At 48.6% G+C, this 24,167-nt stretch overlaps 2 protein-coding genes and 1 long non-coding RNA gene across 3 annotated transcripts; all 3 read right to left on the reverse strand.

Moving 5' to 3' along the window:
* Positions 1-15: 15 nt before the first annotated feature.
* Positions 16-1,409, reverse strand: TREX1 (three prime repair exonuclease 1). The gene is made up of 2 exons (XM_004023398.5): positions 1,321-1,409; positions 16-1,029 (listed from the first exon to the last, which is right to left on the reverse strand). Exon 2 carries the CDS (start codon positions 1,006-1,008, stop codon positions 61-63), a length of 948 nt encoding a protein of 315 aa, XP_004023447.4. The 5' UTR covers positions 1,009-1,029; positions 1,321-1,409; the 3' UTR covers positions 16-60.
* ATRIP (ATR interacting protein) lies at positions 16-19,739 on the reverse strand. Its single transcript, XM_027957678.2, has 14 exons — positions 19,400-19,739; positions 16,993-17,123; positions 16,208-16,378; positions 14,199-14,317; positions 11,920-12,077; positions 10,432-10,533; positions 10,008-10,137; positions 9,127-9,819; positions 4,106-4,242; positions 3,846-3,937; positions 2,995-3,075; positions 2,519-2,771; positions 1,321-2,110; positions 16-669 (listed from the first exon to the last, which is right to left on the reverse strand). The coding sequence occupies exons 1-13, from the start codon at positions 19,638-19,640 to the stop codon at positions 2,043-2,045; spliced, it is 2,376 nt and encodes a 791-aa protein (XP_027813479.1). The 5' UTR covers positions 19,641-19,739; the 3' UTR covers positions 16-669; positions 1,321-2,042.
* A 2,372-nt stretch (positions 19,740-22,111) lies between these two features.
* On the reverse strand, positions 22,112-24,086 carry LOC106991783 (uncharacterized). The gene is made up of 4 exons (XR_001436294.4): positions 24,037-24,086; positions 23,892-23,947; positions 23,721-23,808; positions 22,112-22,308 (listed from the first exon to the last, which is right to left on the reverse strand). It is a non-coding gene; the product is annotated as an uncharacterized LOC106991783 (long non-coding RNA).
* Positions 24,087-24,167: the final 81 nt, after the last annotated feature.

Consider the following 24,167-nt stretch of genomic DNA (forward strand, 5'->3'; position numbering starts at 1 on the left):
GAGGTGAGTGATCGCTCAGTGCTGTGGGGGTTTTTTATTAGTCAGACTTCCCTTGCTGGCCTATTGCCCGGGCATGGCCAGGGACAGCCCATACAGCATGGCTACCGCCAAAGTCAGGAAGGCCAGAAGGCCCAGGGGGGCCAGCAGCCCCTCCCCGGGTGGGGCTCCAGGGCACTTCACTGGGGGAGGGGCTGGCTTGGGGCTCCTGTCTCCGCGAAGCTTGGGGCCGGTGTCATTGGCTCTGGCCAGGGGCACAGTGGCTGTGACAGCAGATGGCCTCGGGTTGGTTCCAGTAGATGCTGTGACCACGTACATTGGCTTGACGGTGCTGAAGGGCTTGGCATGAGCATCCACCCACCGTAGCAGGGCCCGCGGCCTCCACTGACAGATGCTTAGCAGGGCGAGCACGTCCCCCTCGGCGGTATGCGAGTCTGGCGGGGCCTGCCCGTATAGGCGTGTGTAGATGCTGCCCAGGCTGTAGCTCTTCCTTGGGCCATGCTCTGAGGAGCTGCCAGCCGGCTCCAGAGCCTTCAGAGCAGCGATGCTGTCCACACAGAAGGCATCGTCCAAAGCACTGGCCAGGCCCAGCAGCGCCAGCTCGGCCCGGAGCAGGGGGAAGTCGTAGCGGTCACCATTGTGGGCCACAAGGCACCAAGGCTGCGGCTGGCGCTGTAGGAAGGCGCGGATCAGGTTGACCAGGTCGGCGTCAAAGACCCGATGCCCATGTGCAGCCAGCACGGCAGTGCTCAGGCCCGTGATCTCGCTGGCCACGGGGCTGCATGCCTTCCCTGGAGCCACACACAGGGAGAGCTTGTCTAGCACCCGGGGTGGCGGGGGTGCCGTTGGTGGAGACCCCTGAGGGGTGGAAAGGCCCTCCAGGGCATATCTGTGGATGGCCAGCAGGCACAGCTCGGTGATCTTGGGCTGGGAGAAGGGCAGGCCAGTGGCCTCCAAATCCAGGAAGATGAGGGTCTGCACAGGCCCCGGGGGCAGGGCCCGTGAGCCCATGGTGGGTGTCTGCCGCTGAGCCTGGGGAGGAGCAAGGGGTCGGGGTGGGAACGTGAGTGCTCGCTGACGGGCGGTAAGGCAGGTGGAGTGGGAGCACCTCAGGCCTTCCCTGCCCCATTAGATCCTGTTGCTGAGCTCCAGCACCCACTATCAGGCAGGAAGACAGAGAAGGTAGGGTGGCTTCCTTAGTGGGACCTGCTCACTCAGCTGTCCAGGGGAAGGCTCAGCTCCTCCCCTGGGGCCCTCTTAGTGTGTGTTGGGGTACCCACAGCCCTCCCACCCTGCCTCATCCCCTTGGGGGTTCTCACTTACCGAGGAGCCAGCAGGCAGCAATGACTCAGGGTACACACTCTCTGGCTGGTTCTTGCTGCCGGCAGCAGCAGTGGCGGGAAGTGAAACTTGGCCTGAGCCCGCCCAACGGCTGGTGTGAGCACGGCCCGCCCCGCTTGTCAGCTGGCCTGGGCCATCCCTCCTAATAGCACCCGTCCTTCCCCAGGCACCCGCAGGGCTGCCCCAAAGGCCTCAGATCTCTGGCTGTGGGCCCACTGGCTAGCATGGTGCACCAGGGCCCTCACACGCTCACGGTGGGAGGACCAGGCTATGGGGGGAGGTTGGCTCCATGACTCGGCCTGCCGGGAGCCGCCCTGCCATGGCCATTTTGCACCCAGTCCGTCGCCTCACTTTCCCAGGCCTCCCTGGTTTAGGCCTGGGCTGAGGGCCGCCTCCACCCCTGCGCACAATGGTTTCTTCCGGTGGCCTCAGGAGAGAGGGATGACTCAGGGCAAATCCACAGGGGCAGGGCTCCTTCCCCAGGGCAGATTCATCCCCATGGGGCTGGGGCTCCGCTCTGCTCTGCCCCTCCCGCTCTGCTCTGCCCCTCCCGCTCTGCTCTGCCCCTCCCGCTCTGCCCATGCGGAGCAAACTCAGGAAACAGAAAGCTGGCGTGCTCTCAGCCAGTCAGTGCTTTTAATCAGAGGAGGAGGGAAGGACAGGAGTGGCTCTGGTGCCACCGTGTGGCTCGGTGCTCACAGGCCTCAGCCACAGTCCATCTCGGGCTCGTCCGCGTCGGTCTCCACGGCACAGAGATCCTCCAGGGCCGCCTCTGAGCCAAAACCCAGAAGGTTCTGTGGTGAAGGCCCAAAGGTGCTGGGACTGGGGGTGGCCCCACCACTCCGTCCGCCCCCCCAGGCCCACAGGAACTAACCAGTCCCTTCCACGCCCAGGCCTCGCTCCCTCAGCTACTGCAAGCAAAGTGACAGAAAGGCAATTCAGACAGGGATGTTTCTGGAAAAGCCGTGGCTCTGCCTGGCTGACTCAGTAGATACGAGCCAAAGGCAGGCTGATACACTGAGAGAGGAGCCAGAGCAGGAAAAGGAGGAGTGGCCTGGTGCTGGCAAAGGCTGTGTGGATGGTGGGCCGCTGACTTAAGGCCAGAGGGTCTGACTCGCCTGGGGACTTCAGGGCCGACCCCACGTGGGTGCTGGGGTGGGGGCGCCTACTGCAGGCTCACCTTCACAGTCGGTCACGTCAGGAAGCCCTCGAATCAGCATGCTGACCCCGGGCATGACCTGGTCGTACTGGTGCAGGACCTCCACGCAGTGCACCGTGAAGAGCTTGTCCTTCTGGGACAGGCCGTGCAGCAGCAGCACCGTGTCCCGCAGACACCGCACCGTCCGCCTCTGCCGCTCGGTCTGCGGGGGGCCCCCTGCCCGCCGCACCGTCAGCCACTGTCTGTGCAGCACCACCGTGAGTGCTCTGACCACCTGCGGGAGGGCGTGGGCGGAGGTCAGGGCATGTGGCCTCTGTACCCAGACCACCCGCTCGGCGGGGCAGCCCCGGTCCTAGCCTCCCCCCAGGGTGAGGAGGGTTCTGAGCGGCAGCACCAGGGTCCAGCCCTGGTGAAGGAGCATAGGATGCTCTCAGACAGCCCTGTCACCCACCAGCAGGGCTGCCCGCTGCCAGCCCCCTTCCGCCCCCGGCACTCACCTCCACGTTGCACTGGCAGCTGGAGCCAGTGACTGGGGAGGAGGGGCTCTGCACACCCAGCTTGGCCAGAAGCCACACAGCCTAGAATGAGAACAGACTCGGTTACATCCGCGCCAGACCACCACCCCAGTTCCGGTCACGGTGAGGGCTTTCTCAGGCTTCTCGCAGAGCTCCCGTTGCCTAAGCAACTGCCTGTCTGGAGAGTCCCTTGGACTGCAAGGAGATCAAACCAGTCCATCCTAAAGGAAATCAGTCCTGAATATTCACTGGAAGGACTGATACCAAAGCTGAAACTTCAATACTTTGGCCACCTGATTCGAAGCGCTGACTCCAAAGACCCTGATGATGGGAAAGATTGGAGGTAGGAGAAGGGGACGACAGGATGAGATGGTTGGATGGCATCACTGATTGAATGGACATGAGTTTGAGCAATCTCCCGGAATTGGTGATGGACAGGAAAGCCTGGCGTGCTGCAGTCCATGGGGTCACAAAGAGTTGGACACGACTGAGCAACTGAACTGAACTGTCTGCACTGATGGGATCCAAGAGGTAATGGTATCCCGGGCCTTCCCAGGAGACACTCAGGATCAAGACCTGTGTCTCACCAATGACCCCCTGCCTCCTGGCCCACCTCTAGGTACCCTGCCAAGTCCCAGGATACCCTGGATCCACGTGTATTATATCTGTATAGTAGGGGGCCCCCCAAAACGAGTCTTCCTTGTTAGTTTCTAAACACATCACCGATGTGAATGAAAGCCTCTTTGGTCCCCTAAGGAGGAAAAGTGCCCCTCCAGTGGGGTGGCGTGGGGTGGGGTGGCAAGCCATCCACAAAGGGGCTCTGGTGCTTTCACCTCTTGCTCCAGCTGCAGCCACTGTGTCTCGGAGGCGGCTGAGTCAGGTCTCGATGTGATGTACATGTACAGCAGCAGCAGGAGGCAGCCTTCTGGAAGGGAGGCCCCAGCTGGCACTCAGGCTCTGCCCTCCCACCCACCGCCTGAGGTACAAGCTGCGAGAGGCCTCAGGAGGTGCCTGGCCCATCCCTGCCACCTCCCTCCCCTCCAACCAGCCGGAGCTGTCCGGGCATGTGCCCCCATCCCCTGGCCTTCTTTACCCGAGTGGGAGCAGAGCTGAGCTGCGAGCTTCTCATGGTCCACCAGGAGGGACAGGAGCTCAATCGTCAGCAGCACGCTGGGCAGAGGTGTCTCTGGGCACAGGCATTGCGGCAGCACCCTGAACACGCACTGGAACCTAAAACACAGGGGCCCAAAAAGACGTGATGCCTCCAATGCAACTCCATAACTCACCCTCCTTTTTTACTGTTGGTAACAGGAAATTGAAGAGGCCAGGGAAGAGGAGCTTGGATTCAGACAGACCTGGGGTCAAATGCTAGCCTGCAAACAAGTGAGTTACTCTTCACTGCGGGGCTGCCGTGGCTGAAAGAGGACAGGACCTTCCCTGGCCCAGTGCCACCTCGAAAATATGGGATGCCTCCGTGGACCTGGGGAGCTGGCCTCCACACTGCTCCCAGCTCCTTCCTGCCTCTGCTATCAAATACAGAGCCAGGTCTTGAGCTGAGTGTGAGAGGAAAGTCCTGAACCCACCACCAAAGGACTGGCCAGACTCTGGTCGGATCTCATGAAATCACTTGCCAGGCAAGGAAGACTTCATTTTCTCCGCTTGTCAGGATACACTAGCGCCTCTGCAGCCAAGTACGTGAAGGTACCCACTTGAGGTGTACATGGTGAGGGGCTCGGGCATTCTTCCCCCCCCGTCTCAGTGGCAAAGAGCTGGCCCATTCATTACCAGGGAGCCAAGTCCCAAGATAAGCACTGCTGTTTGCTCAACCCACACAACCTCCTAGATGGCAGGGGAGTTCTATGGGTGTGTCCCCTTTCATATAATGAGGTTAAGAATGTTCCCTGTGTACCATTAGGGAACAAGGTCTATTTGGGGCAAACTCATTTGAGAGCAAATCCTGTACGATAGACAAGCTGAACGTTTCTAGTCACCAGGGAGTATGGAACTTGGTGGGAAACTGGAATTTCCAAGTATCCACTAACAAGTAACCTATTAGGCTAGAAGTGGCCCACTGAAACTAAAATAAATAAATAAATCTGTCTATATATACAACGCAGTTATTTCCAAATTATGTTCTGATAGCATTAGAGCCTTCTTTTAAATGTTTTTTTCTTTTTCTCCAGAGCCCCCAAATGCACAATAAATAACAGTTGTGCTAGTCTGCATGAGGTGGGGATAAGTCCTTTTTGTTCAAAAGCACCTGTCAGAAAAAGAAGAAAAAAAAAAGCCCCTGCCATGCCAGTACCCAGGGAGCAACCCTGGACCACCTAACTGTTACACCAGATGGGGTAGAAAGACAAAACTCTGAGGGGATCACGTGTCCTCAAGCCTAGATGGGCAGTGGTACCCTTCCTAAGAGACCACAGGCTGCCTGGGCACTTAGTGCTGTACCACATAATGCTTTAGAGCCCCGGTAGCACCTGTGTTAGGCTTCCCTGGTGGCTCAGATAGTAAAGAATCTGCCTGCAGTGTGGTTCGATCCCTGGGTTGGGAGTGGGCACGGCAATCCACTCCAGTATTCTTGCCTGAAGAATCCCCATGAACAGAGGACCCTGGCAGGCTACAGTCCATGGGGTCGCAAAGAGTCGGACTGAGCGACTAAGCACAGCCCAGCACCTGTCCCTGGCTTTTGCTTTTACTCCAAGGTGAACAGGAAGCTGTGTGGTAATGGGGTTCAGCTTGTAAGCATGAAGGAATTTGGAAGGGAAGTACTGTGTGGGAAGTGGCATCAGACAGTCACTCAGGAGCCTAACTGGCTTGAAACCATCTAATACACTCCCTCTGGCGTTTCAGACAAGATTCCCTAACTCAACACAGAGTTTATTCACTCAGCAAACACTGAGTGCTCAGAGAGAGCCAGGCTCTGTGCTGGGCGGGAGGACGCAGGGCTCTGAGGGTGCCGCCTGGGCTTGTGAACAGAAGGCACTTGTCTGGCCTCCAGTAAGCACCCATGAAACGGCTGCTGTGTCACATTACAGATAAGGTCAACAGGAATAAAATGGTGATCTATCTACCAAGATAACTGGTAAAAATGTGGCTCCTGGAGTTCATTCATTAAAAAAATAACAAACCAAGATGCAAGGATTTTTCACTTATCCGCAGATCAACGTGACAAGCTGCATTAACAAAGTGACTAAAAGCCATATGATCATCTCAACAGATGCAGAACTTTTGCTAAAGTTCAGCATCCAGTTTTGATAAAAACTTGAGAAAGCAGGCATAGAGGAAACTTAGGTCAACATATTAATAATAAAGGCAACATGTGAAAAACCCACAGCTGACATCATACGTATTGGTGAAAAGCAGAAAGCATTTTCCCTAAGATCAGGAACAAGACAAGGATGTCCACTCTCACCATTTTTATTCAGCATAGCTTTGGAAGTCCTAACTACAGCGATCAGAGAAGAAAAAGAAAGAAAAAGGAATCCAAACTGGAAAGGAAGAAAAAAATTTCACTGTTTGCAGATGACATACTGTACATAGAAAATCTAAGATGCCACCAGAAAATGACTAGAACACATCAATGAATTTGGTAAAGTTGCAGGATACAAAATTAATACACAGAAGCCTGTTGGATTTCTGTACACTAACAATGAGCTATCAGAGAAATTAAGGAAACAATCCCACTTTCCATTGCGTCAAGAAGAATAAATCACCTAAGAGTAAGCCTACCTAAGCAGGCAGAAAGGCCCATACTCCAAGAACTGTAAGATGCTAATGAAAGAAACTAAATATGGCACAGATGAAATGACAGACCCTGTTCTTGGAAGAATTGATGCTGTCCTAGTGACTATACTAGCCAAGGCAATCTACAGATTCAGTGAAGTTATTATCAAATTACCAATGGCATTTTTCACAGAACTAGAAGAAAAAGATTTAAACAGGCAGAACACTCTTTGACATAAATCGCGGCAACTGATTTTTAGACCCATCTCTTAAAGCAAACAAAAGCAAAAAAAAAAAAAAAAAAAAGCTAATAGGACCTGCCTAATTAAATTTAGAAAGCTTTTGCACAACAAAGCAAATGGTGGAGAGAATGAAAAGAGAACAACCCATTATTGTGGGAGAAGATAACTGCAAGTGATATGACTGATAAGGGGGTCATATATTCAGCTTATATAAACAGCTCATACAACTCAACGTCAAACAAACCACCCAATCAAAAATGAGCAGAACTGAATAGACATTTTTCCAAAGAGGACAGCCAGATGGCCAACAGACACATGAAAAGATGCTCAGTTATCACTCATCACCAGGGAAATGCAAATCAAAACCACAATGCGATATCACCTCAAACTGGTTGAATGGCTACCACCATCAAGAACACCAATAACAAATGTTGGCAAGGATGTGAAGAAAAGGGAATCCTCCAATGCTATTAGTGGGAATGTAAATTAGTGTAGCCACTGTGGAAAAGAGTATGGGACTGTCTCAAAAAACTAATATGGGAGTACCATATGATCCATCAATTCTACTTCTGGGTTATATCCGGGAAGGAAAAAAACAAAACACTAATTTGGAAAGATACATGCACCCTGACGCTCACAGAAGCATTATCTACAATTACCAAGGTATTGAAGTAACCTAAGTGTCCATCAACAGATGAACGGATAAAGAAGTTGTGATACACACTCACACACAATGGAATACTGTTTTTCAGTCGCTAAGTCATGTCGGACTCTTTGGGACCCCGTGGACTGCAGCTTGCCAGGCTTCTCTGTCCTTCACTATCTCCTGGAGTTTGCTCAAATTCATGTCCATTGAGTCGGTGATGCTATCTAATAACCATCTCATCCAATGCCACCCCCTTCTCCTTTGGCTTTCAATCTTCAATGCAATACTACTCAGCCATAAAAGGAACAAAATTTTGCCATGTGCAACAACATGGATGGCCTTGGAGGGCATTATAAGTGAAATAAGACAGAGAAAGGCAAAAACTATATGATACCATGTATATGTAGAATCTAAGAAATATACGAAATCAGTGAATTAAAAAAAGATAAAGACTCATAGACAGAGCAAACTAGTGGTTACCTTTGGGGAGAGAGAAGGAAGGAGGGGCAAAATAGGAGTAGATTAAAGAAGCATTGTTATGGGATTATATGAAATCATGTGTGTGAAACTTCTGAAAATTGTAAGGCACTGTGGAATTTTAACAGAAAAAAAGGAAAGAGAAGACTCAAAAGAAAAAAAAATCCAAGCAACCAGCCACTGTGACCTGGGCAATCTGCTGTCCACATTACTCTGCAGTACACTGTGTCGAGCTCTGAGCACCACCTTTAGGATGGATCAGACAGGCGGGAGTATATTCATACAGCAACCAGGATCCAGAAACGTGTTTAGTAAACAGGTATTCTGGGCTCAGAGACGAAAAGACTTAAGATCTGTGCAGCCAGTGGAGTCGTTCCAACACAGGAACTGGCCTCTGGGTGGAGTGCTGAAGGGGGAGATGAGATTCTAGGACTAACTAGAGGACTGGCTGGGTGAGGTTTACCTTCCCAAGTGTTCAAGGTCTGGAATCCCAAGCTAGGAATTGATTATAATGGTGTTTCGCAACAGACTTTAAGAGGAACAAGTGACCTGTGGCTCATGCCAGTGGTGGGCACCTTGCAGATGGGCAGATTCCCAGCAGTCAGCTTGCACCTGCACACCCTCTGCTTCCTCAGGGAACCCCAGCAAACTCAACTTCAACATGCCTGTGATGTGCAGTCTTCACCTGACGCACGTCCCAGGTCCAAAGGTCTCTGGGTTCGGTCTTTGTCTTGGGGTCAGGACGCTCTTCCATAGTGACTAGCAGCCTTCTTTTAACACATGTGTGTTTTGCTTACCTACTGTCTAGAGGCAGCACTAAGCCAAATAAACCACTTCCTTGGTTCTAACACCTGGCCCCATTTCCCATGACTTCAGAACTCCCTGAGCCAAGAACCTAAACCAAGGCTTAGAGCTGAGCAGTATGAACGTGGCAAGATGGGAGCAAGCTCAGGGGCCACAGGACAGACCTCGAGAGGTCAGGTAAGACCCACAAGGAATCATGACTCCCATGCTGCAGGATACCTGGGCAGGAAATCAAAGGAAGCATTTTCAGCTAATTTCACCAAAACCTTAAGGCACTGGCTGAGGACACTGGCTTGAAGGTGACCTGTTGCTGCAGAAGAGGAAGCCAGAAGGTGAAGGAGCATCTTCAAGAGTGGATGCTGGCCTTGGTCCTTGGCAAGCCCCTCTGGGGCTGAGGTCGCATCCTCATGACTATGTCCGGGAACCTGGTTCTGGTCTCCTTCGCCTGCAGCAGGCTCAGCTCCCGCTCCTGACAGTAACAGGCAGACGACTGCTCCGCTGTGGCACACCAGGTGCTGGAGAACACTAAGTGCCGCCACCGAGAAGCCTTCCAGGTTACAAAGAGAGTCCTCGGGGCTGGCCTCTACCCCAGGGCTCACACGGGAGGGGTGTGTCGGCGGGTCTGCAGGCGCTCCGCTTCTCTTGGCTGCTGCCAAATCCTGCAGAGCCTGGCAGTGTAAGCCGATGAAGAACTGTACCAGGGGGAGGAGATGCACAGCCCCAGGGAGCCTGCGGAGCGGGAAGGCCCTTCCGTCGCCCTCTGCCGGGTCTCTGTCGCTGGAGCCTTCCTCATTCCTGGCCACCAGGTTCAGTCCGGTGAATGCCATGTGCTGCGCTTCTCTCAGGGCTGAGAAGGGAAATGACCCATCACGAGGACCTGTGGTCCTCAGGCTTGAAATCCCAGTCAAGGTACTAGCAACAAACACAAAAGAAAAGACACAAGTGTGAGAGGCAGATATGGTCAAGCAACCCAGATAGCCTGCTGGCCAATTCTCTCATCTCCCTGCCCAGAGCAGATGTCTGAGGCTGGTCAGGACCAGATGGGGACTTGCTTCCCAAAAACTCCTTCCAGACAAGCTTTTTAGGAGTCTTGTGCTTACCTGCCAAGCCCCGGTAGCTGGAACTGGGTGCCAGCAGGAGCCTCAGGACAACTGCTCAGGAGATGGCACAGACCCAGGGGGGACCCGGGGATCAAAGGCTGCTTCAGGAGAAGGTTTATCAAAATGGAGCCTGCGGAAAGACAAGGTAACATGAGAGTGCTTTTCTATGATGCTAACTTTCCTCTCAACGGCCACTGAGGTCCCCTGAGACACCTATGAGCTCTGAAGGCTCGGGGGCATACTTTCTCTTGGCCCCTCCCAGTTTACAGTCACATACTTCAATCACAGATTCCTGTTCCCACTGACCCTCTAAAGCATTGCTAGGTTCCCACAGCCCAGGACAGTTAGACAATTCCAATGCAGCATCACAGAGCACGATCAGAGCCAGGCAGGCATCTGGCAGAAGGGGCATGCCTTCTGGTACCTTGATTGCTTGATCTCTGCATCCAGCTGTCAAGAAGACTTTTCTGGGGCTCTTCCTGCTTTATGGGGCCACCTCCCAGACTGTGGGCTTTATTCTCTGCAACTAGATAAATAAAATGTTAATCAAAGTTAGAACATGAAAGCATGCATCTATCAGAAACGCTTTAAACGTGACGAGTTTCAAACATACATTGTTCTAATTGTTTCAACTCTGGATCAAAACAAGAGCCAAAGCAACTCATGAACCTTAGCATCTTTGCCTTCCTCATACAAAATAGGAACTTGTACAAGGAAAAGAAAATTAAATTGTGTGCCCCACTCCAAAGTCAGGCAATAACATAAAAGCTGTAACCATAACATTTATGTGATTCTTATTACATGCCAGACAGTGTTCTAAGAGGTTTACACCTGTCAACTCTTTTGTTCTTCACACTAGCCCTCCCAGGAGGTGTTATTAGTGGCTTTGTTCTATATATGGGAAAACTGAAGCACAGAGGTTCGGTGTGAGTCTGTGTGTATGTGTGTGTTCAGTGTGTGTGTGTTCAGTGTGTGTGTGCGTGTGTGCTTAGTCGCTCAGTCATGTCTGACTTTTTGTGACCCCATGGACTGTAGCCTGCACCAGGCTCCTCTGTCCATGGAATTTTCCAGGTAAGGATACTGGAGCAGGTTGCCATTTCCTTCTCCAGGGAAATCTTCCCAACTATAACCGCTTCTCAATTTGCACCCAAAATGTGAGTAGCTGTAGTTCTCAGGGGTGCCATGATGCTAATGATTTGACAGAGCTGATGGTGGTAGGACAGAGGCAGTGTATCTGAATGGCAGGATAAACTGGCACAGCACAGTCTCCCAGTGAGAAACTACTAATGCTAGATTGCTTCTCTCTAGAAAGCAGTAGCATTGTCTCAGTCTGGACTCAGCCTGGCTACGAAAGGAGCGCATAAGCCTGCATCCTAGTTGTGTTTCTGGCCTGTCGATGGATGCTGACTGTGGAGGTTTTAAAATATGCCTGCAAGTTCTTTGACACACTTGCACTCAAAGGGCACAGCATAGTTTCCTTCCCCTTGAACACAGCCCAGACTCAGGGACTCAGTTCTAATGAACAATATGCTGAGTGATGGAACTGATGCTATCTGACTTCAAGGTTCAGACACAGAAAGGATAGATTCCGCTTCCACCAAGCTCTCTGAGTTTGCTAGCTCTTTAGGAAGCCATCTACGGGGTGAGGAGGTCAGCCAAGGAGCCCTGGGGAGAGGCCCACATGTGAAAAGGAATTCTACTGCTAGACATGTGAGCGCACCATCTTGAAACAGATCCTCCAGCCCCTGACAAGCCTTCAGTGATTCCAGCACCCTTAGAGACAAACCATCCCCACTATGCTGTCAGAACTGTGGGCCCACAAAAAGGAGGAGAAAATAAACACTCAGTTGTTTCAAGGCTCAAGGTCAAGTGGTCTGATATTGAGATGTAGACGACAGAGAGATGGACTTACCCTCTCTGCTCATCGGGGACTTGTATGCTGGTTCTGTCTGGCAGGGCTGGGGAAGGGACTTGTTAGCACTGAAAGACTCCTTTGTAGGGAAAGATGGTTTTCCAAATTGTGGAGAACATGCTTCTGGCTTTATAACCACAGAAGGGCTTTTCCTAGGACTGGAAAAAGTTAACTATGAAAGCAGAGTAATGATTCTGCTAACCCTATGTAAAATTCCTGGTTATAAAACTTCTAACAGGCTTTAAACTTTTCATGTCTAGCTGATTTGACCAAAAGATTCGCCTACTCCACATTTGTTAGTCTTTGTCAGGACAGCAGTGTAAAAGTCAAGGCATTTTCATCCAAATGGTAGAAAAAAATCTTTCATTTGTTTCCACCTTCAAAATATTGGGCAGAATTCAAGTACTATTTCCAATTCCACCAAAACATATTTTTAATTTGTCACCTCTTTTAAAAATATACACGTCTCCTCCCCCTTGAACCTGCCTCCCACTGCCCACCCCATCCCACCCCTCTAAGTTGTCAGAGGGCCATGTTGAGCTCCGTGTTACACAGCACCGGTAATGTGTACGTCTCAGTGCTCCTCTCTGTTTGTCCCACACTCTCCTTCCCTGTGTCCACAAATCTGTTCTGCATGTCTAGGTCTCTATTGTTGCCCTGCAAAGAGGTTCATCAGTACTATTTTTCAAAATTCCATATATATATATGTGTGTATATATGTGTGTGTGTGTGTGTGTGTGTGTATACAGACGATACTTGTTTTTCCCTGAATTACTTTACTCTGTATAACAGGCTCTAGTTCATTCACCTCACTAGAACTGACTCAAATCCATCCCTTTTTAATGGCCAAGTAATATTCCACTGTGTATATGGACCACAACTTCTTTGTCCATTCATCTGTGGATGGACATCTAGGTTACTTCCATGTCTTGGCTATTGTAAATGGTGCTTCAAGAACACTGGGGTACATGTGTCTGTTTCAATTATGGTTTTCTCAGGGTACATGCCTAGTAATGGGATTGCTGGGTCATATGGTGGTTTCACGTCTAGTTTTTTAAGGACTCTCCATACTGTTCTCCACAGTGGCTGTATCAGTTTGCATTCCCACCAACAGTGTGAGAGGGTTCCCTTTTCTCCACACCCTCTCCAGCATTCATTGTTTGTAGATTTTTTGATGATGGCCATTCTGACTGGTGTTAGGTGATAACCTCATTGTAGTTTTGATTTGCAGCAACCTCTTTTTTTAAATGGAAATATAGTTCTATACAATATTATCTACGTTATAAGCATATGATATAGTGATTCATAATTTTTTAAAGTTATACTTCATTTATAGTTATTATAAAATATTGGCTACATTCCCTTTGGTTTGCAGTATATACTTGTAGCTTATTTTATACCTAATAGTTTGTACCTCTTACTCCCCTTCCCTTATATTGTCCCTCTCCCCACTGTAACCACTAGTTTACAACAACCTCTTTTTTAATACCCAGGGACTGAATTAAAAGATTTTCGGTAGAAAGAGCATCTAGTGCGAGGTGTGTTGTTTCTTGCAACTAGGAAACGGCCGGTCCCTTGGTACCAGGGTTTTTATGTTAGAGAAGCAGTCTTAAGCCTCTGATTAGATCAGACAATGCTGAGGCCGTCCTGTGAGTAAAGTGTGAAGAGGTAAGGATGGATTCCTTCTGCTGTCCTCTGTCTTACCTGGACTATGTATGGCCTAAAGAGTTCAGTTTCATACCCTGCCCATTATAAGCAAAGGCAGCAGAATGCTGAAAACCAGAAAAAGACGACCTGACTCACACTGTTCAAGTTTCAAGGCTGATACTGACAGACTTCTCACAGGACAGACATTAACAAACTGCTTATATCTGCAGCAAAGGTGGGGGCCATTGGGCAGCAAATGAGAAAAAATGTTCTAAGCAATTGGGACTGACATACAGTTGGGAGAAAATCACGTATCTGAAACAAATTACATAAAAACGAAGACTGGTCTACCCTAAAACTCTAGAGGTCATCTTTCCAGCCTTTTCTCATCCTGAGGAGTTGTGTTTATAAAGTCCTACAGGAAGAAGGCACTTTCAGAGAATGTGGGACCCTTATGCTACAATCCCCCAAACCATTCCAGCCTCATCTGAACCACCTTTGAGGTCTCTGGAAAAGAGGATCTGTGCCGCAGTAGCAGAGTCTAAATGACCTTTGTTCACGACTAGCCTGATACTGTCATTCAGACTTTTTAGGAAACGATAACTGTTTCCCCCCGCTAGCGCCATCATTACCTGATGTGGGAACCGGTGGGTACAGCTAGTTTATTAGCTCGTTCACTGCTCTGAAGCTTCGTTCTTAATTCATTCATCTCTGCATCTTTAAACTGGAGTTCAGACTGCAAGGACTGGAGCTGGAAGGCAAAAGAAATATAGAGGTCTCATCACATTTACAGAAACAGCTCTGGGGGACTGCCCTGGCAGCCCAGTGGTTAAAATTCCATGTTTCCAATGCAAGCGGTCCAGGTTTGATCCCTGGTCTAGGAACAAGGATCCCACCACCACCACCAATAAAAAATAGTTCTGGGCTTCAAAAATCTCCAGCTAGTAAAAGAAAAACAAACAATGAGAAATAGTATAAAAGTCTGCTGTGACATAAATGTCCTAAAATATCAAGTTTTAGCTTTCTTACTGAAAGATGGCATGGTATTCTAGAAAGATATTTTGACCTGCTTATTGCTAGGTGGTATGTGAGAATTCAAACACCATTTACTCGGCCTCTCTGAACTTCAGCTGATGTGTAAGATAAATACCTGTCTTCATGATTGGGGGGATTAAGTAAGAATGTAACTGTAAAATGCCCAGCACAAAGCTTGCTAAGGTGCAGTATCTCACAGTAACATGGAGACCTTGTAGTGAACATGTTGTTGTGGTTTAGTCGCTCAGTCGTGTTTGACTTTTTGCGACCCCATGGACTGGAGCCCCCCAGGCTCATCTGTCCATGGGATTTCCCAGGCAAGAATACTGGAATGGGTTGCCATTTCCTCCTCCAGGGGATCTTCCCGACCTAGGGATCAAACTCATGGCTCCTGCACTGGCAAGTGGGTTCTTTACCCCTGAGCCCCCAGGGAACATGGTGGTACACAATCCAGGTCTTCCTGAAGTTCTGGGCTGAGAATCTGGAATAGTTTTACCAAAACCCTGAGCAGTGTGGGGAGACCTGCTGCTCTGGCCGACAGTAACTGCTGCCATTCCCTGAGCATGGTCCATGCCAGGCATGGCACCAGACACAAGTGCAGGACCATTTAAGTTTCACAACAACTCTTCTGGTTATTTTCGGGAACAGATAAAGGAGATGAGTCATAGTGCAGGACTGATCGCCCTGAGGCCACCGCTTGAATGTGATAAAGCCTGGCTTCAATCTCTGGCTTGTTGGTACCTCCCTTGGTCACTATGCATATGGAAAAGCAACTACTGCTGTTAGTGTTAGGCACAGGTCAGCGCTTCTTCAAAGATTACCAAGTTTGCTGAATGATGTAATGGCAGAGTAAAACCCATGTCCTTATTTGGGAAGTGAAGGAAAGTACTATATACCTGGCACCCAGTTTTTCTCCCCACAACAGAAGCTCCGTCCCCTAAGAAACATCATTTTCCTGCCTTTGAATATATGATTTGAATGGGAGCTATTATCTCTTTGGTTCCAGTGACTAGTTCCGGGCCACGCACCTGACTCAGATTAGACCAGTTAGGGCCTTCCCCAGAATTTTAAAACTTGAGATGAGGACCTCTAAGTCTTCAGTCTGTTCTGGAGCTGTGAAATATGAGCCCTGGAGCTCCTAGAGAAAACATCCTCAGCCATAAGGATGGAATTTATCAACAGTACAGAGAATAAAGATGAGTCCTGGTAAATCTCAAGTCATTTGAGACTGCAGTACATCTGTTTTCCCCAGACTTAGTTACAGAAGGCAGTCCTTTTTTTGTTTGTTTGTTTGGCCTAAGCTAGGTCAGTTGAGTTTCTGATCTGCCCAAAAGAAAAAAAAAGCATAATTTAAGCCTGTTTCTGCAAAGTGTTAGCCAGTGACTTAGGCAACCACAGCAAAGCAGAATTTCATCTATGTCCTTTTCCAAGCCACAGAGCCTCAAAGAAAAGTACATATAATTAGTTGGTGGCAAAAGTATTTTCAACAAACAACTGCTGAAATCTTCCTGGGAGATTTATAAGCAACTTTAGGCATTGCTTCCAAAGGAAATCAGTAAGCAGGCAAAGCTGATGTCCATACAAGCAAAACATATCTCTGGGTCACCTTTTTGGAGAATTCCTTTTCTTTTTCACTGAGTGCTTGAGTTTTCTCTTGCTCAAGAAGGAAATGAGATCTTCTCTGTTCCTCTAGAATGGATTCTGTCTGATGCAATGAGTCCCGCAAAATTTTAATTTCTCCGTTTTTAATGAGCACTTCTTCTTCCATTGCCTTCATCTGGAAATTCCAAATTGATCTTGTGAAAGGTTTGTAAGGGAAAATTACATATGCACTTATTTCAATATGTAGCTGGGGAGATGAAGAAACACATTTAAAACATGTCCAAAGGATCAATAAGAGCTCAGAATACATCCATGCCAACCAGACCATGACCTGCTAGGTCCATTCCTGGGACAGCAGGTTTTCAGCAAATAGCTTAAGGACGTACTTGTCACTTCTGCATGCACATTCCTAAGGTCCTAGGGACCTATAGATAGTCATATGAAAGATGTCTGCTTTTTTGCAAAACTTAATGAAAATAGCAACCATTATGATGTTGTGTTTCTTCTATAAGACACATGCTATAAATATCTCAGTACTATAACAGAAAGTTTGTATCTCTTTTTGTACAGGGTTTACAAAGTGTTTCTTCTCTTGCCTTGGCTGTTAGGAATCTCAGGATTTAGTTGCAACCAAAATTTTCTGGCTTTCTTTCCCCAGCTTTCTCCCAATTCACGGGGATGAATCTGGACTCTTGTCTTAAAACTTTTCTATATTTTATTGTATACTGCTTTCTAACACATGCATAAGTGAATGCATTAACTACAAAAATGACAAGTTAAATCCCTTACCTTTTCTTTAAGTTCTTTGTATTGTGCCTGAAGTACCTCTAATTCAAAATTATCTTTAACTGGAACACTTTCTCTGTTTTTTCCTGCAGGATATTTTGACATCCCATCTAATCTGGTGAACTTATGAACATCTGTAAAAAACAACAATCAAGAAAAATCAGTTCCCATATACTTGTTAAGGCTCAGTATTTTCCCACTTTTAACAGCCAGTGCTGAAAACAATCACTTTTGAAAGCAAATGAGAGAAAGATCTAGTAAGGAGAATAGGTATTTTCCAACATAAGAACATGATTCAATCCTTATGAAATAACAAATTCTGCCACCCTCTCCCCATTCCACACTCAGTTTCTTGTTTTTTTCCCTGCATCCAGTTTTAAGGGTCTCAGCTAAGGGCTGAAAGGTGCTGTGGGAACCTCACTGTTCGAAGCTCAGTGATCCATTATTCAACAGTATTTACTTAGCATCTACAATATGTCAGGCACAATTTAGCCTCTAAAGAAAGCTACAGTGATGAGAGAAATGGATACAGTCCTTACACTCATGGAGCTTACATGGCAATCAAAAATATAAGAATAAACGTAAAATTACGACTGTTATAATAGCTGCAGAGAAGAACAAACAGAGCAATGCCTGTAACAGGGGATTTCATCCACAAGGACGACTGGAAGCCTTCCCGGCTGCTAAGTCGCTTCAGTCATGTTCGACTCTGTGCGACCCCATAGATGGTAGCCCACCAGGCTCCCCTGTCCCTGGAATTCTCCAGGCAAGAACACTGGAGTGGGTTGCCATTTCCTTCTCCAATGCATGAAAGTGAAAAGTGAAAGTGAAGTCGCTCAGTCGTGTCCGACTCTTAGCAAGCCCATGGACTGCAGCCCACCAGGCTCCTCTGTCCATGGGGTTTTCCAAGCAAAAGAATACTGGAGTGGGGTGCCACTGCCTTCTCCAGAAGCCTTCCCTAGATAAGTGATAACTGAATGGAGAGCTGAAGAACAAGCAGGAATTAACCAGAGCAGTGGCGATGGGGAATGGATGGAAAGAACACTCAACGTGTAAGAAACAGCAATAGGGACTTCCCTGGTGGTCCAGTGGTTAAAACTTCACACTTGCACTGCAGGGAGGGTGGGTTTGATCCTTGGGAACTAAATCCCACATGCAGTGCAGCAAAAAAAAAAAAAAAAAGACACAGCGTGTGCAGTTTCTGTATTGTAGGGAAGCAGGGAGAATTCAAGGAATGAAGGAAGGTCAGTGTGGCTAGAAACCCAAGAGGGAAAGGGTCAGGCCACGCTGGGTCTTCCGGGCCATGTTAATGATTTTAATCTTTATACCGGAAGTGTGAAGTCATTCAAGGCTTTCAGTAGGGATGTTCACTGTGCATCTCTGTGTCACAGAGATTTTAGTTTTAAAATGATCACTCTGGCTGTGGTGTGAAGTCTGACTTGTAGGAGTCATAACCTGAAATATGTACACAATTTAGTGGACTTTTGTCCAGGGGAGGGGTGATGGTAACACAGATCAGGGAGATGGCAGAGATGATGCAGAGGATGGATTCTTGGGATGGAAGAAAAAGGTAAAGGTACAGGATTTGGAAAGGGGCAATGGGGATGTTGGCTTGTGGTATGGGATGGAAACTGGTGCCAGTCTTCACCATGCAGAACATGTGTTCATCAACATGTCTTTTCTGAATGTCTGCTTTGCCAGGCATCATGCTGGAGATGCTGGCAGATGACTGGATTTCCAGGAAATGACTGTGTGGAATTTAACTTGCCTACAAGACATCCAAGTAGAGATTCAAGGTACCCTCAAAACCTTTCTCTTCCAGGGAACCCCATAAGACGTCACTAGAATGAGTGTAAGCTCCAAGAAGGTGGGGGCTTTTGTTTGTTGCTAAGTGTCTGTAGCTTCTAAGGTTTGGGGACGTAGTACAATTAATTGGTTGTATAAAAAGAATAAGTCTATCCTATCTCTTGCCTCTGCCAGATCCCTCTTGTGCTCAGGCGGTCCAAAGGAAAAGGTGGTCTTCATTCGATCCAAAGCCTCCCAAATATGTCATAACCATGGGTCCCCATGTGTAGGTAAAGATGCTTCTTATGGCTGTGATAGATGTGTTGCAAAGATCTCTGCTGAGAACTAAGAACCCAGTGGTCCAAAGTATAGAAACCCAAGTAAAATGTTAACCTAGCTTCCTACATTCCAAATCGGCTGTTTGACATTCCTGATACATTTCTCCCCTCAAATCAAAAGACCTCTTGGGACACACAGCTGCTTAAATCAAACTGTTCCTAGGAAGGGGCAGTGTGGGTGCAAGACACCGGAACGGTCACTGCGGGGTTGCGAAGGCACAGCCATCTGGGGGGGGGGGGGGGCTAGGGAAGTCTGCACCACTCTCAAGGGGAAAAGGCGAACTCACTGGACACGTCCCGAGCCGTGGTCGGGCACTGGCTCAGGGCCTGGGACGCAAGCGTGTCGAGTTCCTCCAGGTCGTCGGCGGTGAAATCCCCATGCAGGCCGAATGGGTCTTCGGGGTCCGGGGCGGCGGGGATGCCTCGGGCCCGCTTGCTCGGAGGGTGCCCGGTGCTGGGCGGAGGGCCAGGACTAGGTGCCGGGGGCCCACTTCGCCTCCTGCTGCCTGAAGCGGAGATTCCAGCCATGCCTGCCTCCGGCTGATCTCTAAAGACACTGAGCCCGGCCTATACCCGCGTGGAAGGAGGGATGGACCAACCGCCCGCGCGCCGTGGCTCGCCTCAGCCGCCGGGACACGCCCCCGAACCAACGAGCCAATCACCTGCCAGTTGGCGGGCGCGGAGGAATGACATCATCAGAGCGCGCCGCGATGCTCCATTGAGTGCCCGCTGAACCCTGTTGCTTCCCGCCCTTGTTGGGCCCAACCTCGCCTGGCGCTCTGGTACCGATTGTTAGGATTCGGTAGGCCACTGCGGTGGTGTAAGCGCAGCGAACTGAGTTACCTAGGCAAATTCACCAGCTCCACCACGCAAGTAGCTGTGTCTCCGCTCCCTGACATGCCCTGGGGTACAGAGCAGCGCTTGCTGGAGGTCGCCCAGATAGATATTCAGCCGTGCAATGTGAATCTATGGCATTCAGACTTTTGGTTTTTGTGACCTCGCTGTCCAGCCAGACCCACTTCTCAAATACCCCAGGCTCTTTTGAGGAGGAGTGTGGAAGAATGGGGTTGGGCTAGGAGTTAGGAATAGAGCTGTTATGAGCACTCATCTTCGAGTACAGTAAATGTTTTGAATGTGTACATTTGGTGAAAGTCTGAGAAGGGTGTGTTTGTGTTGAAGGGTGTAGGAAGTCCTTAGGCTGTTAATATTTATTCATTTCTCTGGGAGCTCTTAAGTGTCTTTGTTCCAAGTGCTGGTAATATGGAAATGAATGAGACTCAAGAAGTCAAGGAAGGTCCTATGGAAGTAGCAACTGTGCTGTCCTACAGGTTAAGTGGAGTTATCAAGAGGTATTAAAGAGGATGGCATCAAGATTACTCAGACAAGAATACAACACTGAAATGGAGGCCACACAAGTGCCAGGTAGGCGTTATCAATGGCAAATTAGGAAGGTAAGGTTTTAGAGAGGAGCAGGGATTCAAGCTGGGCTTGAGTAGCTGACAGGCTGCAGTCCATGGGTTACAAAATGCCAGACACAACTGGGTGACTAAGCACGGCACGGTGGTGTGCAGGACATTTAGCAGGAACAAGGTGTTGGAAAGTAATGGGCAAGACTTTTCATTCATGTGTCGCTCAATTGTGTCTCTTTGCAGTCCCATGGACTGTAGCTCATTAGGCTCTTCTGCCCGTGGAATTCTAACTTAGCCTATGAGTATCCTATGAATATTTGGGAGGGCAGTGAATGAAAGGGAGATAGTTGTTAGGCCCTAGAGGGTCTTCAGTACCTGGCTTTAATTTTTTGAGGTAACTGGTAGGTTCCCTCAGATAGTCACACAAATATTGGATGCTTATCTTAATTGCTCCAAGTTTCTGGTCTCGTAAAAACACAAGATTATACTTCGTAAGTGCAGACTGGGTTCCATCAAATAAAACAGCAGTAGCTTCATCTCAGGGGCAGTATGCTAGCTCTGGCTCTCTGAAGGGTTATTCTCAGCAGCACAGGGAAGGGTGCCAGCTGGCAAGTCCCGTAGGGAATCCCTGAAGTCCAAAGAGGATGCTACTGGCTGTGTAACTTTCCGGGAGACAACCAAAGCGGGATGTTTATCTTTCACTAGTATCAAGTACATCTGAGTGGTAATACAAGCTTCAATCTATGAAAATCTTTTCCAATTTTGACTCAGCAAAATCTCAGGGCCCTTCTGGAAAACACATTCTCAAGAGAAAGCTTAGTGTTATTAGCATTATTCCCATAGTTGTGTCTAGATCCTAGAAATGAAATTTACGCTTGTGCATCTAAACTGTTTCCATACATATGCACTTAGCACATTATGGTCTCTGTCCTCCAGGAATTTACCCTTCCTGGAGTCAAGAGTGGTAGATGATAAGTGTCAGGAAGAAAAAGGAAACAGGGTTAAGAGACATGAGGACTAAGAGTTTCTAGTAGGTGAAAACAGTGAAGGGAAAGCTTGCTTGGAATGTAGGTCTCCATGGCTCAAGATAGATCAGGGGGATGAATTGTAGATACCAGAGGGTAGGGGGCAGCATCCAGACCCCTTAGTGCCTCACTGGTCATTGTGGGGACTTGTTAGAGTGAAGATCTGGTGGCATTAGAGTTAAGTATGAAGGGTCTAGATTTAATTTTGCTGATGGGTTGAGTTGGGGATGGCGGAGATAAGAGGTGCAAATCTAGCAAGGATTTTCTAAAGCCCTAGTGGAAACGCAGACCTGGGCGCTTCAGAGTAAGCTTAGTCCTTACAGACTCGCTCCCCTCCAACAGAGAAGTGCCTTGACAAGAGGAATTGTTCACTGGCGGATGTTCAACTTGCACAGAGCAGGTTCCTTATATGAACAGATGCACAACCTTATTAAGGTGGTACAGAAATCAGGATAGCACACAGACTTAAGAACACACTTTGGCAGGATTCTGGACTGGTTTTATATGGATCTCATAGCTAAGGTAGAAATGGCTGAGAAGAACTAAAGACAAGATGACCCAAGTATACTTTTTTTTTTTTACAAAAGTTTATTCTTAAATGTACAATAGGTTCCAAGACAACACTTCATTCTAGCTATAGGTGGCAACAGATATTATGGCAGGGAATCCAGGTGTTTAAACAGGAATGGAACTAAGGGTCATCATTGCCTCAGGCACAAGGAACAGCTTACTTTTTGCCAGATTTCTTAATTCCACCGGTGGCTGCAAAAGGAAAAAAAAGTCTCAACCAAGGGAAAACACAAGCTCTATGGTTGAAGTCTCAGGGGTCTACCATGGATCCTATTAAATAATAAGGGCCAGCTCTTGTACTGGGCATTTTTGTGACACAAGCATGCACAGGGTTCTACCAGTATTATTTCTCGGCAAAAATGAATAAGGTGGTGAATGAGAATAAAGGCAGGGCACAAGTAATGGCTGTATACTGATCTGCATCTCAACTGTGTTGGGTATTTTAGACTGGCTCACTTAATCCGCATCCCCTCAACCCATTTTACAGATAACAAAGTCTCAGTGTTAGATATTGTTCAAAGTTATAAACTGGTATGCAACAAGGAAAAGATTCCAACCTAGGTAGCGTGACTGACTTCCAAATCCATATTCTTACCTGTCACATACCACACTACTGTATGTATTACAATCCTGGGACCTGATTTACTCAATACCTTTATTTCAGCAAATGTATAAGTAACACATGGTAGGTAATTTAACAGACAGTTATAGAATTAAGCATACCTAATATAGGAATGAACGTCCAATGCGCTGTGACAAAACAGACTTTAAATGTGCGTGCTGCTCATGTTCTGTCACATCATGCTCTACGATCCCACAGACTGTAGCCTGACAGTTTCCTCTGTCCGTGGGATTTTCCAGGCAAGAATACTGGAGTGGGTTGCCATTTCCTCCTCCAGGGGATATTCCTGACCCAGGGACTGAATTCTCCTCTCTTGCATCTCCTGTATTAGTAGGAGGATTCTTTACCACCGGGCCATCTGGGGGAGCTCCAGTGATCCCGTAGGGTATAGATAACTGCTGAGAAACAATCCCTATTTTGATGAATGTAAACAGGATTTAAGAAGCACAAAATACAACGACTCATGAGTTTTGAAAATTATTTTGATATGTAATCAATTCCTCTTACACAAAGGGAGAAGAGACAGAATGGTAGAGAATTAAGTTTAAAAACACGCCAAGAAGCCTGGACTTTATCCATTAGCCTAGGGGCATCTAGCAGTGAAAACTGAGGGTGCAAAAGTATTTGCTAGACTTTTAATTATATGAGTAGTCAAGAAATGTTATAAGCAACAAAGTAGTAGTGAAGTAAGGATTTGGAGCAAGAAACTATAGAGAATATCTGGAACTCCACTATACGAACTTGTGTGAGATACATTTCTGTATTTCCATTTCTGCCTAAGCAAGAGAAGCCCATACCGGGTCTGGGTCTCACCCCGTCCAGCTGCTACGATTCCAAGCCTGGCTAGGACCATCCACCGCAGTGGACAGGAGCAGAGACCTTGCAGCTTATCCACGAGGCAGGACAGTGACCTGCTAGGGACTGTATCTAGACTGATGCTCACGCGTTTGTCCGGTTTGATCTCTACCCCGCCCTCACTTACCCAGGGGGCCTTTCCCCGCGGCCTTTGCTTTTAGCTCCTCAAGTTTCTTCTGCTCCTCCTTCTGCTTCTGTTTGAATGCCTTATCTTCCTAGGGAGAGGGGAAAGCGGGTTCACTGCAAGCGGATTACCCAGTCCCTCCGCGCCCGCCCATGCCTCTGCGCCCGCCCTCACCTCGTCCATCTCCTTGGCTTGCTTCTTGGGCTGCTTCAGGGGCTTCTTCTTGCCACCTGGGTGAGACACGAGCCCGCTCAGCCTGGGCTCCACCGGCTCTCGACCCTCTCCGCCCTGACCCACTCCATCATCCCTGCACACTTACCTTCGCGGCCCGACATGGCGCCTGCCGCCCCTTCCCCAGACCCTGCCACCGGAAGCGGAGCTCCCCGTTCCAGCACCCTGCGCCTATACCTCCACGCGGGCTCGCTGATTGGCTCCTGATGCGGAAGTTGC

The sequence above is a fragment of the Ovis aries genome, chromosome 19 (assembly GCF_016772045.2).
Source record: "Ovis aries strain OAR_USU_Benz2616 breed Rambouillet chromosome 19, ARS-UI_Ramb_v3.0, whole genome shotgun sequence".
NCBI classification, from domain to species: Eukaryota; Metazoa; Chordata; class Mammalia; order Artiodactyla; family Bovidae; genus Ovis; species Ovis aries.